This window comes from Symphalangus syndactylus, chromosome 13 (genome assembly GCF_028878055.3).
Source record: "Symphalangus syndactylus isolate Jambi chromosome 13, NHGRI_mSymSyn1-v2.1_pri, whole genome shotgun sequence".
Lineage (NCBI taxonomy): Eukaryota > Metazoa > Chordata > Mammalia > Primates > Hylobatidae > Symphalangus > Symphalangus syndactylus.
In genome coordinates, this window is record NC_072435.2 from 102,449,201 (window position 1) to 102,463,490 (window position 14,290).

At 36.8% G+C, this 14,290-nt stretch overlaps 1 protein-coding gene across 13 annotated transcripts in view; it reads left to right on the forward strand.

The window, feature by feature from the left end:
• The window catches only part of RIC8B (RIC8 guanine nucleotide exchange factor B), a 116,506-nt gene that overhangs the window by 92,970 nt on the left and 9,246 nt on the right, over positions 1–14,290 (forward strand). For 4 of the 13 annotated variants that reach the window (XR_008650243.2, XM_055238371.2, XM_055238373.2 and 1 more), the window contains one exon: positions 7,150–7,269. The exons of 2 other annotated variants lie outside the window; for them this stretch is intronic. Coding sequence is in view for 6 of the 11 variants with exons in the window: in XM_055238371.2 (XP_055094346.1) it covers positions 7,150–7,269 (120 nt within the window). In the remaining 5 variants the exon portion in view is untranslated. 7 more of the 13 variants (XR_010115153.1, XM_063615212.1, XR_010115152.1 and 4 more) reach the window with 5 other exon arrangements.

The following is a 14,290-nucleotide window of genomic DNA, read 5'->3' on the forward strand; positions in this document are numbered from 1 at the left end:
GAGGCCAGTATATTAGCTTAACTACAGTACTGAGTTTTGCTCCAGTGTTTATTTGCTATAGATTCACAATTGTCAGTTTTCTATATCCTTTATGTCAAGGTTATTACTTTTTTTTTTTTTTTTTGAGACGGAGTCTTGCTCTGTCGCCCAGGCTGGAGTGCAGTGGCGCAATCTCAGCTCCCTGTCAAGGTTATTACTCTTAATCAAACGGCCTGACATGGGAAACATTTAAAAAGCACTATAATTTAAAAAGGCATTTTGAGGCCTTTTTTGTTTTATTGCCTAGATGCAATTTGGTATTCCTGTATGTATATATATTCAGTATGTATAAATTTATGTGGCTAATACGTGGTAGATACATAGTAAATATCAGATAAGTAAATGAAAGAATGACACATATTACACTGGTTCTTTCTATTGCAAAGTAATGCGAAAACCTGAATTAGGCTGTGCTTTCATAATTTACCCTACTTCTTTTATGGAGAATCAGTGTATCATTTATATGATAATTCTCCAATTACTTAAGACATTTTCAGAAACTGGAATCTCTTCAAAATATATCTGAATTTAAAGCAAACGCCACAAAACCACCTATTTGATGCATGATTTTTTTAGTTAATGAAGATTACACGTGCATCTCCATAGTAAGGATTTGATTGAATAGAGTAACTTACCTCCTGGATCATCTGAGGCCTTCTGTGTTGCCTATTTCTCTGCAAGTGGCTCACTAACGCTAGTAACAATAGCTGGTATTTATTGAGTGCTTAATATGTGCCAGGCACTTTTCTAAGAACTAGACAAATATAATCTTCACAACTATCCTTTGAGGTAGAATTAATCTCATTTTATAGATGAGAAAACTAAAGGCAATGAATGGAGTAATTTGTCCAGGGCAAACAGTTTGTAAGTGGTCAGGCAGCCTGACTCTAGAGCTTGCGGTTTTTGGGAATTTTGTTGTTGTTTTTTGAGGTAGGCAAAGCAAGTTTTATTGTGCTCTTCATTCTGCCTTTTTACTTTGGGGATAAAATATGTAACATCAAACTTACCATTTTAGTCAGTTTTAAGTGAACAAATTTGTAGCACTAAGTACATTTACACTGTTATGCAACCATCACCACTATCTGTCTTCAGAACTTTTTCCTGTCCCCAATGAAACTCTGTACACATTCCCCTCCTTCTAGCTCCAGGTAACCACCATTTTACTTTCTGTCTCTATGGAATCTAAGAATCTCTATAAATGGAATCATATACAATATTTCTCCTTTTGTTACTGGCTAGTGTCACTTAGAATAATGTCTTTAAGATTCGTTCATGTTGTGGCACATGTCAGTTTCAGCTGAATAATATTCCATGTGTGTATATACATTATATATATACACCTTTTGGTTGTTGTGAATAATGCTGGTGAATATGTGTCTACCGATATCTGTCAAGTCCCTGCTTTCCGCTCTCTTGTGCATCTACCCAGAAGTGTTATATCACATGGTAGGTAGTTCTTGTGTTTAATTTTGTTGCCAGCCTGCCATATTTTACATAGCAGCTGCACCATTTTATATTCCCACCAGCAGTGTACAAGGGTTCCCTTTTCTCCACATCCTCACAACACTTACTATTATTTTCTGGGGTTGTTTGTCTTTGGGATTTTTAGTAATAGCCATCCTAATGGGTGTGAAGTCAGAGCTTATTTTAACTTCTACTATATTCTGATTCAAAGCCAATCAAAGAGAGAAATGAGTTTGCCCTTCAGATAGCTTCCCTGTTCTCAGAGCATCTATTATTTTTCTTTGATATAACCAAAACAGAAAACAAAAGAAAGAAAATGTTTCTGTGTATACCCTGATATTCCTGAAAACACAAAAATCCATTTGATTCATTCTAAATTGGTAAATATTCACATACATCTGTCAGGTAGTTCTGGTCCTATCTTCATAATACATTCTGAATCTAATTACCCTTTTTATTTGTCATCGCTGCTACCACTCTGGTCCAAGCTAAAATCTCTCTCTCCAGGATCATTCTCATAGCCCTCTCACTGGCCTTGTTGCTTCTACCTTTGTTCCTCTTCATTTCGTTCTCAAAACAGCTGTCAGTGGGATCCTTATAATATGTAAATCAGACTAGTCAACTGTTCAAACGTCCTCGCAGTGGTATACTTGCACCCTTTCTTGTTGTACTATTGCCACACTGACCTCTTTACTATGTGTCAGGCACTGCAGACACACTCCTGCCTGAGGCCTTTCTGTTGACTGCTGTTCCTTCTGCCTGGAATGCCTATGCTCCAGATAGCTGCCATATCTCTCTCATTCCCTCACCGCCTTCAAGTCTTTACTCAGGTATCACCTGTTCTGTGCCCTTGTTAACAGTTGCTGCACTCCTGCCTTTACCACTCCATATCATACTTCTTACATTGCTCTTTTTTTCTCATAGTGCTATTCACCTTCTGACATTCCATATAACTTACTAAGTCTGTTTTCTCCTCCAAAAAGTAAGCTCCAAGAGGGAAGAGGAGTTTTTGTTTTTGTTTTGTTTTTTGGTCTGTTTTTGTTCACGTAGATGTCCCCAGAATAGTGCCCAGCACACAGTAGGCAGTCAGTTTTTGTTGAATGAATTTTTTGAGTCAGTCAGCCCCTCCTCAGCATTAGGATACCAAGAAAATTGAGTTCCCTTTCCTCGTCAAGCTCTACATCTAGTTGAGGAATGGGAGCCAGGAGATAGAATTCAAGAAAATTCAGATATGGTAAATTTCCATTTTGTTCTTTATATTGTTTTTTGGGGGAGCAGTGTATTCTGGGTTTTTCCCCCTGGAAAGTTGTTTTAGTTTCATTCACATATAACATCTCCCTTCCCACCCGCCTGTCCCCTTCTTTCCTGGTCTTGGCTTACAAAATTCCCTTTCCTAAAAACCCTGATCCCTTTCGTAGAGGTTGCAAATTGTCTGGATTTAGCCCACAAGTATGTTTTGTTTGGTTTGCCCCATGTCCTATTGGTTATTTGGTTTGTGAGTTTTTTTTCTGTTGTTTAACACAGTGCTTCTTAAAATAATTTAATTACTTAGCAACATTTAGAATTCAGATATTTTAGATGAAAATCTTGATTTCTAACTTATTTTGAAAAAATGGAAGTTCTGGTAACATATCCCGTAGATATTTAGATGAAAATATTGATTTCTAACTTCTTTTGAAAAACTGGAAGTTCTGGTAACATAGGGCCTGCATTCTACATGACAACCAATTGATGGAATTGAGTAGCTGTGGTTTCCTTCCTACGAAGTATAATCTCCTTTGGTTTGACAGCTTATCCTATTCACTTATCTTACCTGTCCAACTCCCGTAGGTTGACTTTAGAGTTCCTTTTTTAACCAGAATGCTTTGAATAAATTTAAGCCACACATTATGGAAATTGAAGTTAATTTTCATATAGCTGAATTAAGTTTTAATGGATCTTTTTTGTTAAATGACCTAATGCTGTTGATGTTGGCCAAAGGTAGCAAAAATTTGAAGAGCAAAAGACTTGAAATACAGTTCAGGTTTTATACCTGTGTTCATTTGTCCATACCTTGTTAGTGTGTCTTAATCCTTTTGTCTCCAGGCCCATAGCTGTTGTCAGTTCATATAATAGTCTTATACAAAATTTATGATGAACTACCACAGATAAGAATTTAGACACTTCTTGTCACCTAATTGGAAGTCATAAATAGTAGGATTGGAGTGCTACAAAATGGGACAGGGGAGCAGAGACGAGGTGGAGGAGATCATGATAAATATAATTACCCAATAAAATGTCCACCACAATTAGTGTTCTTACAGCATCTTAAGACTCCAAGTTTTGAATGAAATAAAAGTAACTCTAGAATTTCATAGCGTTAAGATTGAAACCTGGACTGTGGCGTCTCAGACTGTACTATTTGAGGTTGAAAGGTGTCAGGTATTTGTTCCACCAAAAGTAATCTGTTTTATGAAATCTCACACCTTTGTTGTCATGGTGGCTATTATTTGTTTTCTCTTCCTTTCTGGGTAGGGAAACTACATGAGACTCTAGTTTGAAGTGGGGAGCGGTAGAAGAGACAGTGTTCTTCTGCCTTCTGCCACAGCACACTGGCATTTTTCCCATAAGAGAGTGGTACACTATACTTCAGTGCCCTAACTTGTGTTTTCTATGACTTTGTTTACATTCTTCTGAATATCCAGGGGAAAAATGTCTTTTTAAAGGAAAAAATGAAACCCAAATCCCTAAAGTGACTTTGGAGGGTTGGAATGTTTTACTCTATGGCAAAAAATGAGTTCTTACTCTGTAAGAATGAATTTCTGGCTGCTGCTTGTATACTCAGATAGCAAGGAATTATGTTACTTTAGTAGCTAATTTCAGAGCAAACCATTATATCATTTTAGCAGCCAGGGGACTTGAGGTCACCTTATGGAAAACAGACTTAATTTCCACCAAGCTCTTAAGAGAACCAGGAAAACCATCAAATTGTGTCCTAATCTAGGAATTCATATAGTGACTTTGTATGCTGTGGTGCCCACAATACCACATAGCTTACCAGTGTGTCCTCTTGACACATTTTTTTTCCCTGAAGCATGTGATCATGTGTGCAAATGTCATTATATCCTAAAAGTGCCTACGGGCCGGATTTTTCAAATCATAGCTCCATTGAATTTGAGGAGAGAAGCCATCTCTCAAGAGGCAAAGAAGCATGATCTACATATTTAATACATCTACCTTCCCTTATAGTTTCTTCTAAGGCCTGATTTTCTTTGCTTGGGAAGTGGTATGTATCTATAATAAGCACCTTTATTCATTTATAAGACTAGTTGTTTTTCTAATTTAACAGGTGGCAGAAGAGAAACCAGTGAAAAGAGATGTCTTGTTATATGCCTGAGCAAATAATGGATGGGTGGTGGAATTGTATTTTCAGTGTGGCATCTGGATACGTCTCCATAGTTCTCAGAAGCCTTGTCTGGGTCTTCTTTGTCCTTGACTTTTAGGAAATACGATGACCCATTCAGCATTTTTGTTGATGGCCTCTAACTGGAGGCCTTTTTCTCTTTTATGAGCATCTGAAAAAAGAGGAAATAGTAGCACACAATGAGTGTCTAAAGCAGGTACTCTAGACACACACAAACGCACACACAGATTTAGTTGCTCTAAGGTGAGCCCCAGGCTTTTTTTTTTTTTTTTTTTTTGAGACAGTCTTGCTCTGTCACCCAAGCTTTTTTTTAAAGTTTCTCAAGTGATTCTAATATACAGCCAAGGCTAGAAATAAATGACAAGGCTATGGGTTTTCAGGTTGCCCCAGAACCTTTGAAAGTACCTTAAAAGAAAACAAGTGGGTAGGGGACAAATAAAGGGACTCTACGCCCCCATCTACTTGGCTATTCCCATCCCCTTTTTGCCTGAGCAGTTCACTTTTGTCTATTTTATATATTGGGTTTCTAATGGGGGAAAAAAATTTTAAGCGTGACTCTAGATGTAGGTCTTATGCAAGAATGGCAAGATAGGTTTTGAATCAGGTTTTCGAGGATGGTGAGCACTGAGTCCTTCCATAAGAATTGGTATGTCATGCAGTCTCTGAGGAAGGTAGAAAAGAAAAGTAAATCTAATAGTAACAGATAACAGTACATAGTAAGCTAGCCTTTACCCCAGATGAGAAAAGCCCTGGTCAGTAAAGAAAGTAACTTGCCCAACCAAAAGTCTCAAAGAGGGGTTGCAAGCTGGCTACCAGAAGATTTAATTAATCACTGTGTCTTTGTCTTGGCTAGCGCCTTTTTTTTTTTTTTTAATATAAACTGGGCACTGTTTTCCAGTTGATCCCAATCTCCCAACACTCCACATTGTGTATATTTGACCCTCTCACTCACTTGCTTATCTTAAAGGCCTGGCTTCTGAAAGCGTTTATGTTCATAGACCCTAGAAAGCAATTTATTAGCAATTGCTATTTGCAGGGATATTTAATTTGATCATTAAAAACAAACTATCGGCTAGGCACTATGGCTCATGGCTGTAATCCCAGCACTTCAGGAGGCTGAGGCAGGAGGAACACTTGAGCTCAGGAGTTTGAGCCCAGCTAGGCCAACATGGTGAAACCCCGTCTCTACTAAAAATACAAAAATTAGCTAGGCGTGGTGACACGTGCCTGTATTCCCAGCCACCCTGGAGGTTGAGACAGGAGAATCACTTGAACCCAGGAAGCAGAGCAGTGAGCCGAGATTGTGCGACTGCACTCCAACGTGGGTGACAGAGCGAGACTCCGTCAAAACAAACAAACAAACAAAAACAAAAAAACAGTATGTACTTGGCTGGTACAAGATACTGTGATCTCTTGTCTGCTTCTCCAGAAAAATGTTTGTTGTAGATATTTAGGAGCCATTGAAAGAGTTATCTTTTATTTCCTGTCCTCAAAAAAAAAAAAAAAAAAGTATGGCTTTTCTCTAAGAGAATAGTTTGTTTGGTATTATAACCTCACAGAAAGTTTATGCAAAGTATTCATTTTAAGTACTGTATTAAATCTATTTCCAGAAAGCCAGGATGATATACCTGTCTCTTGGTAGGCTAGATTTCATCCCTTTTTTTATCTAGGCCAGATCAAACCTAATTAAAATTGTTTTTCTGCTTTATCTTTTATTATTTAAACACTCATTGCCCTCTGTGGTCTCACTAATGGACTAATTTCCTGGGATTATAAATTGGCATGCTTTCATTTCCAGATTGTAGCCTCTCTGTCATCATTTTTCCAATTCTTTTTTTTGATGTTTGTTTTATGCTGTATCACAAAATGGATTTCCTCATTTCTTCTTCCCTGAAATCATGTGTCCCCTTAGAATTAATGGATAAGCTGTGCATCCACGGATATTTATCCTAACGGCACTAATCAAATTTTGTATTTTTAAAAAGCAACCATGCCTTTAAAAAAAAAAGTTGGCAAGACAGTTTTCGTTTTTTTAAAAAAAGTATAGCCCATTTCCCAAAGCAAATTAGTGGAAAAGTCCATTTTTAAAAATTCCTATATCAGTTCTATACCATAAAATTGAAATTATTGCCAATTTTTTGGCTATTATACTCTTTCTTATTATCACTTAAAAGTTGGACCAGAAAAGTATAGAAAGAGCATAATTTTAAAACATACAGCATAACTTTTTTTTCTTTTTGTAGCATTAATCTTATCACTGGTCATTTAGAGGAACCAATGCCAAACCCCATAGATGAAATGACAGAAGAACAAAAAGAATATGAAGCCATGAAACTTGTCAACATGCTTGATAAACTTTCCAGGTATTGTATTCCCATCCATTTTTTGCTTGGTTTCTAAAAATGGTCTATTTCTTTGTCTCTCTCACTGAGAGTTACCATAGAACAGCAACTCTGGAAATCCATGTTGATTGGAATAGGGTGGCTCAGGCAGCAGTAGTTCAGCTAGCTCTTGGCTACCATGGTTTTTCTACATGTGCCGCTTCTGGATGTGCATTCCTAAACATTTAAACTCTCAAAGCTAAGATAGTAACTACCAGCGCACTATAATAATTAACCAACTAACCTCCCTGTCTTCAAAAAGATGCTGTGAGTTAGATTCAGTGATTTTGCTGCTGCTTTTATTTTTGTTTTAGCCTGTTTTAGTTTTTGTTTCAAATCACGATGCTTTTATTTTTTCATTTTTGATGTGTAAGTTTGCAATTACGCCTTTTTGGGTTGCTGCTGAAACCAAGAATTCTAAAATGTCATGCACCCAATAAGAAAAAGTGAAAAGAAATAGCTCACATGAAGGATTTTCTGAAAACAGGGACTTGTATTAATTAGGAGTTCTAAAAAAAAAAAAAAAAAAACTCCCCTTCCCCTCTTGCTTCTCACCTCCTTCCCCTTCAAAAATAACCAGTTTTGAAAATAATTAAATCAAGTATATACTAATCAGCAACTAGTCATCTTGGAAGAGTTATTAGAAAATAATTCCTTTCATACTTGGCTGAATCACTCTATTTTCTAGTCATACATTGAGTCACTATCTTCTTTAAGCCATCTTGAATGAATGCTTCTGTGTGTTGGTGGCAGCTGCCACTTAAAGATGAATTTCTTCTGGCCATCTCCTTTTTCACAGTAACTATGTAAAGGCTAGTATCCCTCAGTCAAAAGAAGGAGCCATTGGAATGGAAAAGCCAGAGAGCCAACCATGAAAGGGAAAGGTGGAACACAGAAACAAGCAGAGATTAAGGGCACAGCAGAGGCTTAGGGTAGAAATGGACAAGAACAAGAGACTGACATGGGGAGTGTGACAAGTATGGATATTTATCCATGCTGCAGAGTATGATGCTGGTAATGTGGTAGAAGTTGTTTAGGAGTAAATAGCTTAATTATCTACAAAGCTAATAAGACTAGAACTCAGTAACTTCCAGCTAGCCCTTTTAAATTTTCATCCTTTCTCAAGAAGGTTAGAATTTACAGCTAACTGACTATACTCACAATCTTGAAAAGACATTGTTGCCTCTTTGCAAATTACATTCTCCATACCTTTGTATAGAACAGAAATGTTCCCTCCCAGAAGGGATTAATAGGCACAGAGAAGATACCGATACGGCAAACCTATAGGAGGCAGAATAAGATCAAAATGAACATATAAAGATAAGATGGGTACTTGGCCACTTCCAGGAGGAGCTGATGTAGCTAATGAAACACAGGGGTATAAAAACAACAGGATAAGAACCAACAGAGTCAGGCCGGGCATGGTGGCTTACGCCTGTAATCCCAGCACATTGGGAGGCCGAGGCAGGCGGATCACCTGAGGTCAGGAGTTCGAGACCAGCCTGACCAACATGGAGAAACCCTGTCTCTACTAAAAATACAAATTTAGCCGGGCGTGGTGGCACATGCCTGTAATCCCAGCCACTCAGGAGGCTGAGGCAGGAGACTCGCTTGAACCCGGGAGGCAGAGGTTGCGGTGAACCAAGGTCGCACCATTGCACTCCAGCCTGGTCAAACAAGAACAAAACTCTGTCTCAAAAAAAAAAAAAACCCAACAGAGTCCATCTGGTAGAAACTGGAGAGGAAGGGTTAGCAAGGACCTGAGTAGAACACATTAGTGTGTTAGGACAGTAAACCAGTTGCATAAATTTCATATTCTGACCAACAACATGAGTTTTTAAAGCTTAACACAAATGCCGTTTAACTGGGCCATCTACCCTCGATGAGTAAACTCCAAGTAGGGAAATGGAAGATAGGGGAAATAACTGCCTAAGACTACACAGTATAATCCAGATACTTGGCTTACTAATAGAGGAACTACCATTTCATAAGGCATCTCTATCACAGGCACAGAAAACAAAGGTGCTAGGTCCTTCTCCTTTTAATCTCAGGGGAATCCACATATTCTAGAAGCTGCCAACAAATAAATATACAAACATCAAGTCTGAAACACCCCAGCTTCCACCTGATTTAAACTATGCCTCAAAGAAGATGCCTACTTATCCGGAAATACCCAGCAGATGCCCAACTGAAGGTGACACTGATTTTTGCATGTTTAAAGCAGAGCAAATATGTCTTATGTTGGCTTTGATGGTACCAATTTTGCCATTAAAGTTGAAGCAAAAGGCAACCTTGAGAATAGTTCAAATCATACAGAATTTTTGCATGACGTGTGTTGGGCGTTTTACATTGTCTGCCTTTGTGTGCTTTCTAACATTTGCTCTCACTAAATACAATCAATGACAAAACTGTATAAAAGATCAGCAGTGGGCATTCCAAAGCAGTAATGCAAAGAATGAAGTCATTCTTTATGCGTCTTACATGTCTTTTGTGCTGTGTTCCTCATTAGTCTTAAGTTTCTTCTCTCTTTCCACTTTTTTTTGAGGTAAAAAAAGATGCCATAAAGCCAAAATAGACTAAACTCAGTACAATTCAGGGAACATTTACTAAGCAGCTACTCTGTGCAAGGCATCGTGCTAGGAACCTGAGGAAGATTCAGAGGAGAATGTGATAGTCTCTGCCTTTGGAAAACTCACATTCTAGTGGAAGAAATGACTGTAGTCTAGTCTAGAATACAAGGTGGAAGGAAATAATGACAAAATGAGTTCTATGTTGAAATGTAAGCATGCAGGAAAAGGAGTAGCTTATTCTGTTTGGATGATTCAGGGACTGTTTCACAGGAAAGCTAGCATTTGTGCTGATCCTAGAATTTTGATGTATTTAATAGAAAAATGGAAAAATGACCATTCATTCCGGGTGGAAAGAAATTTAATCTTGTTAATAAGTCTTGGATAGTCACATACTACTTATTTCTTCTAAAGAGCTCAGGTTGTTTTATCATTATTCGATTAATATGTTACCAGATTTATCACTGGGGGAAGCAAGTACCAAAGAATTGCCCAAAGCATTTCCAAGGTAATGACTAATGATAATTCATTTGCTTTTAACAGTTTATAAAACACTTTCACATACATTCTCTTTCTAGTTTCATTTTAAAAAGTGAGACTAGACCTTCATTTTCCAGAACTCAGGACGTTTGCTCTGTCCACTGTGCTACTGTGTCTGTCTGTTACAGTAAGTGTTTGCCAGGACACTTCCTCATCACCTGTCAGCATTGTACTATTGGTTAGTTCCCTCCCTTTCACTCTAGGACACTCTGCATTCAACCAAGTCGTTATTGTGCTAAGAGTGTACCATAGCTTTGTCTGATTAACTTTCCTTCTCAAAAATGAAATGGTTTTCTCCTGCACCTGAATTGAAAGGCATGTGAGTAAAGGATAGGGTTGGAGGTGATGTGGCCAATGAATGGACACTAGACACTTCCTTTTTTCCATCCATAGGAGAGCAGATGTGAAGGACCTGCACCAGGATGGTGGTTAGCAACAGTGGCCCGTGCCAAAGCACTTACCAAAGTGATGATGACTAAGGTTGGTCATGCCAAGTACTGTTACTGAGCCTGGTGTAGGGTATAGATGTTACTCACTACCAAAATTGTAAAACCACCAATGTAAACGTTAAAATTACATTTCTGTTTTGCCTCCATGCTGGACGTAGCTGCTGCCTCAAGGAGCTCACCACCTTAGCAGCTTTCTCTCAGCTAGATTTCCAAAGATATTGGAGAGATTCGTGCTCAGATATTTTCTTCCCATTGAATACCAGCTGACTTGAGTATTCCAAGTGATTTTTTTTTTTTTAGTATAAGGATTATATTTGTGATAGATGTAGATAAGGGGATTGGCAGTACACCTGGAGGTCTAAAGAGTTGGAAAAGAATCTATAAATCCCTATAAATCCTATCATGTCTAGCTAGTACAGTGCCTTGTACCCTGTGGTTTCCACTGTATGTGATGATGAAATAATGAAAATAGCTGGTCCCCAAATTTGAAGGGCAGTTTTTTGCTTTAAAATACCTACCTGGTTTAAGACTTCAAAGTATACTTTGTCAGTTTTTGGCCAGATGTCATAAAATTCAGGGCCAGAAAGGAATTCCATAAAGTACTTTGAGCCATGACTGGCTTATTTAAATATTGGGGTCCATAATTCCTTTAATATAGAATGGTAACTGTAATATTTATCAAATATAAACATTTAAGGCCTGAGGCATGAAATTATAGAAAGCCTCATTTGACATTTTTAATGTGAGGGCAGAGATGGAAAAGCGGATGAAATTTGCCTGCCTCTTCACCTCCTCTTTCCTTCCCTGACTTCGGAAAAAATAAGCCCCTGCAACTCAAGCAGGAGATCTGAATGGGAATTGTGTAGTTAAAGCAAGCCCACTGTGCCTAATACAATTTCATTTGCCTTAGCTATTGCACACAACTTGTATATAATAGTGGTGCCTCCTCTAGAAAAGGAGAGAGAGCATTGACTGGCTTAAGCTTAAACTAACCAAGGGAAATAATATTTCAAGTTACAGTTTTGTTTTGGCTTCTCTAATCCCCTTTAGTTTCTAAATTGGAACCAGAGCTAATTAATCCTCTACTCACCCTTACCCCATCACTGTCTAACAAGATACATTGCCTTTTTGCTTATATATTCTTCCATCAAAATCTATGTTTTAAAATTTATATTTATATAAATTAAAAATAATTGTTCTACCATTTCTTCCTTTTCTTACTCCTTAGCCAATAAGTGTTTTGTTTTCTTTTTTTTGTTGTTGCTAGTCATTGTGTACTATTTGGAACGTGACTTTTATAATAAATGCAGGCACCAGATATAGGATTAGTTCCCTTTAATCAAAAGATTAATTTTAAACTGACTAAGGCTGAGATAGGTAGTTTATAACTGAAAAATAACAAATACATAATTTTTTCTTATAAATAAGTTATTTTACTCTCCTTACAAAAATATCAACGACTGTGATTACACTTACCTTTGTGATAAGTTAGTTAAGGAAATGCTTTTCAGGTACATTTCATAAACATGATCTAATTTTTAGAGCATTGTAAGATCTATTACAGATATGAAAATATAAAGATCTTGTTTTCATCAGAAAATTATTTAACTACCCTGTCCAGTATGGTAACCACAGCTATATATGACTGTTGAGCACTTGAAATGTGGTTAGTCCAAATTGGGATGTCCTATCAGTGTAAAATACTCACTAGATTTCAGAGACTTAGCACAAAAAAAGTAACATACCTCATTATTTGTTTAATATAGATTACATATGGAAATGATAATTTTGATACATTGGGTTAAAATATTAAAATTAATTTTACCTATTCTTTTTCAATGTGGCTACTAGAACATTTAAGAGTACATACATTTGGCTTACATTGTGGCTTACGTTATATTTTTATTAGACAGTGCTGTTCTACCTCATTAAAATATACTGTAAGGTTGCTTGGAAATTGAATTAAGAGGACTTGGATCCAGCTAAATTAAACACCTTAAGGTGTCAGGGGAAGATTAATTTGAGAAGCTTGATATTATCTATCCTTAGGTTATATAGGACCTTTCCAGTAGCTAGACACCTCTAAGTAGGATGTCATGCTACCTTTGTATTGCCTATCTGTAGTCATTGTTCTTTAGATCTGTAGTGGGAATAACTACTTTGAGCTCTTGGTTAAAGTACTCTCTGAAATGGTTTTTGACTAGTAGAGGAACATCAAATAAGAATCATCTCCACTGGCTATTTGCTCTCTTAATTCTCCTCATTCTTTAACTTTTAAGTCTGCCTTATTGGGAAGAGCATTAAGAACTTCTGTTTCTACTACTTTATTCAACAGTGTCAGTTGGCATGCTGACCTCTTATTAATATTTATTTTGTTAACTTGGACAACAGATTAGAAAAATTCTGTAAATAAATTACCAAGAAATAATTTTTTAAACCACTTAAAGATAAAACTGAACTTTATTCTTCTAGTACTATACCTGATCTCTTTTCCTCTATATTTTCTTAACCATGCTGTTTACTGTGGGTAAATTAGGTGGGTATCAGATTTTTAGAAGCTTTGCATGTGATCTAACAGAAATGTGAACAGTGATAAAAAAAAAAAAACTAATATGTATATAGTGCTTTAAGGTTTAAAAAATGCTTCCATATACGTTATCTCCATTGATTATTAAAACAGCCATGTGAATTAAATAGCATCAGGTATTTTTTTAAGGATTAAATGCACCAAAGATTAAGTAACTAACCCAAGTCCAGTTTTCAGTCTTGAGACTCCAGATTGTGTGCTATTGTGAGAAATTACCAACAGCTCTCAAAAGTTGTCTGATTATTTTTAAATAAGACATTCTAAATTTTAAATAAATGAAAAGCATGAAAGACAGATAATAAACATATTTACTTTAGAAGAGAACTAAGATTTAGAGGACATGCATTACTGCTTTTTCATTCCATAGTTGAGCTCTTCGTAGGTATCAGGTCAAATGCTAAATAAATAGCTTATATTTTAAAACACAAAACAAAGCAAAGCTTTATGAAGGGAACAAGTAAAATTTCTATGATTCTATGTTAATACAAGGTTTTTAAATTGTTTTAAAAAGAGAATGATTATGGCTCTTCTGACAAATTTTCATGCATGTGATCACATTAATAAAACGTAACTTTAAAAAGGCTTCCCTATGGGACTATTTACCAAAGTTGTTCAACCGGCAACCCAGGACACTTGAATGCGGCCCAACACAAGTTAATAAACTTTCTTAAAACATTATGAGATGTTTTTGCAATTTTTTTTAAGCTCACCAGCCATCATTAGTGTTAAGTGTATTTTATGTGACCCAAGACAATTCTTCTTCCAGTGTGGCCCGGGAAAGCCAAACAATTGGACACCCCTGGTTTAGACAATTCCCAATTACCTTTATAAAATGGACAGACATGGTGATGTGGGGACTG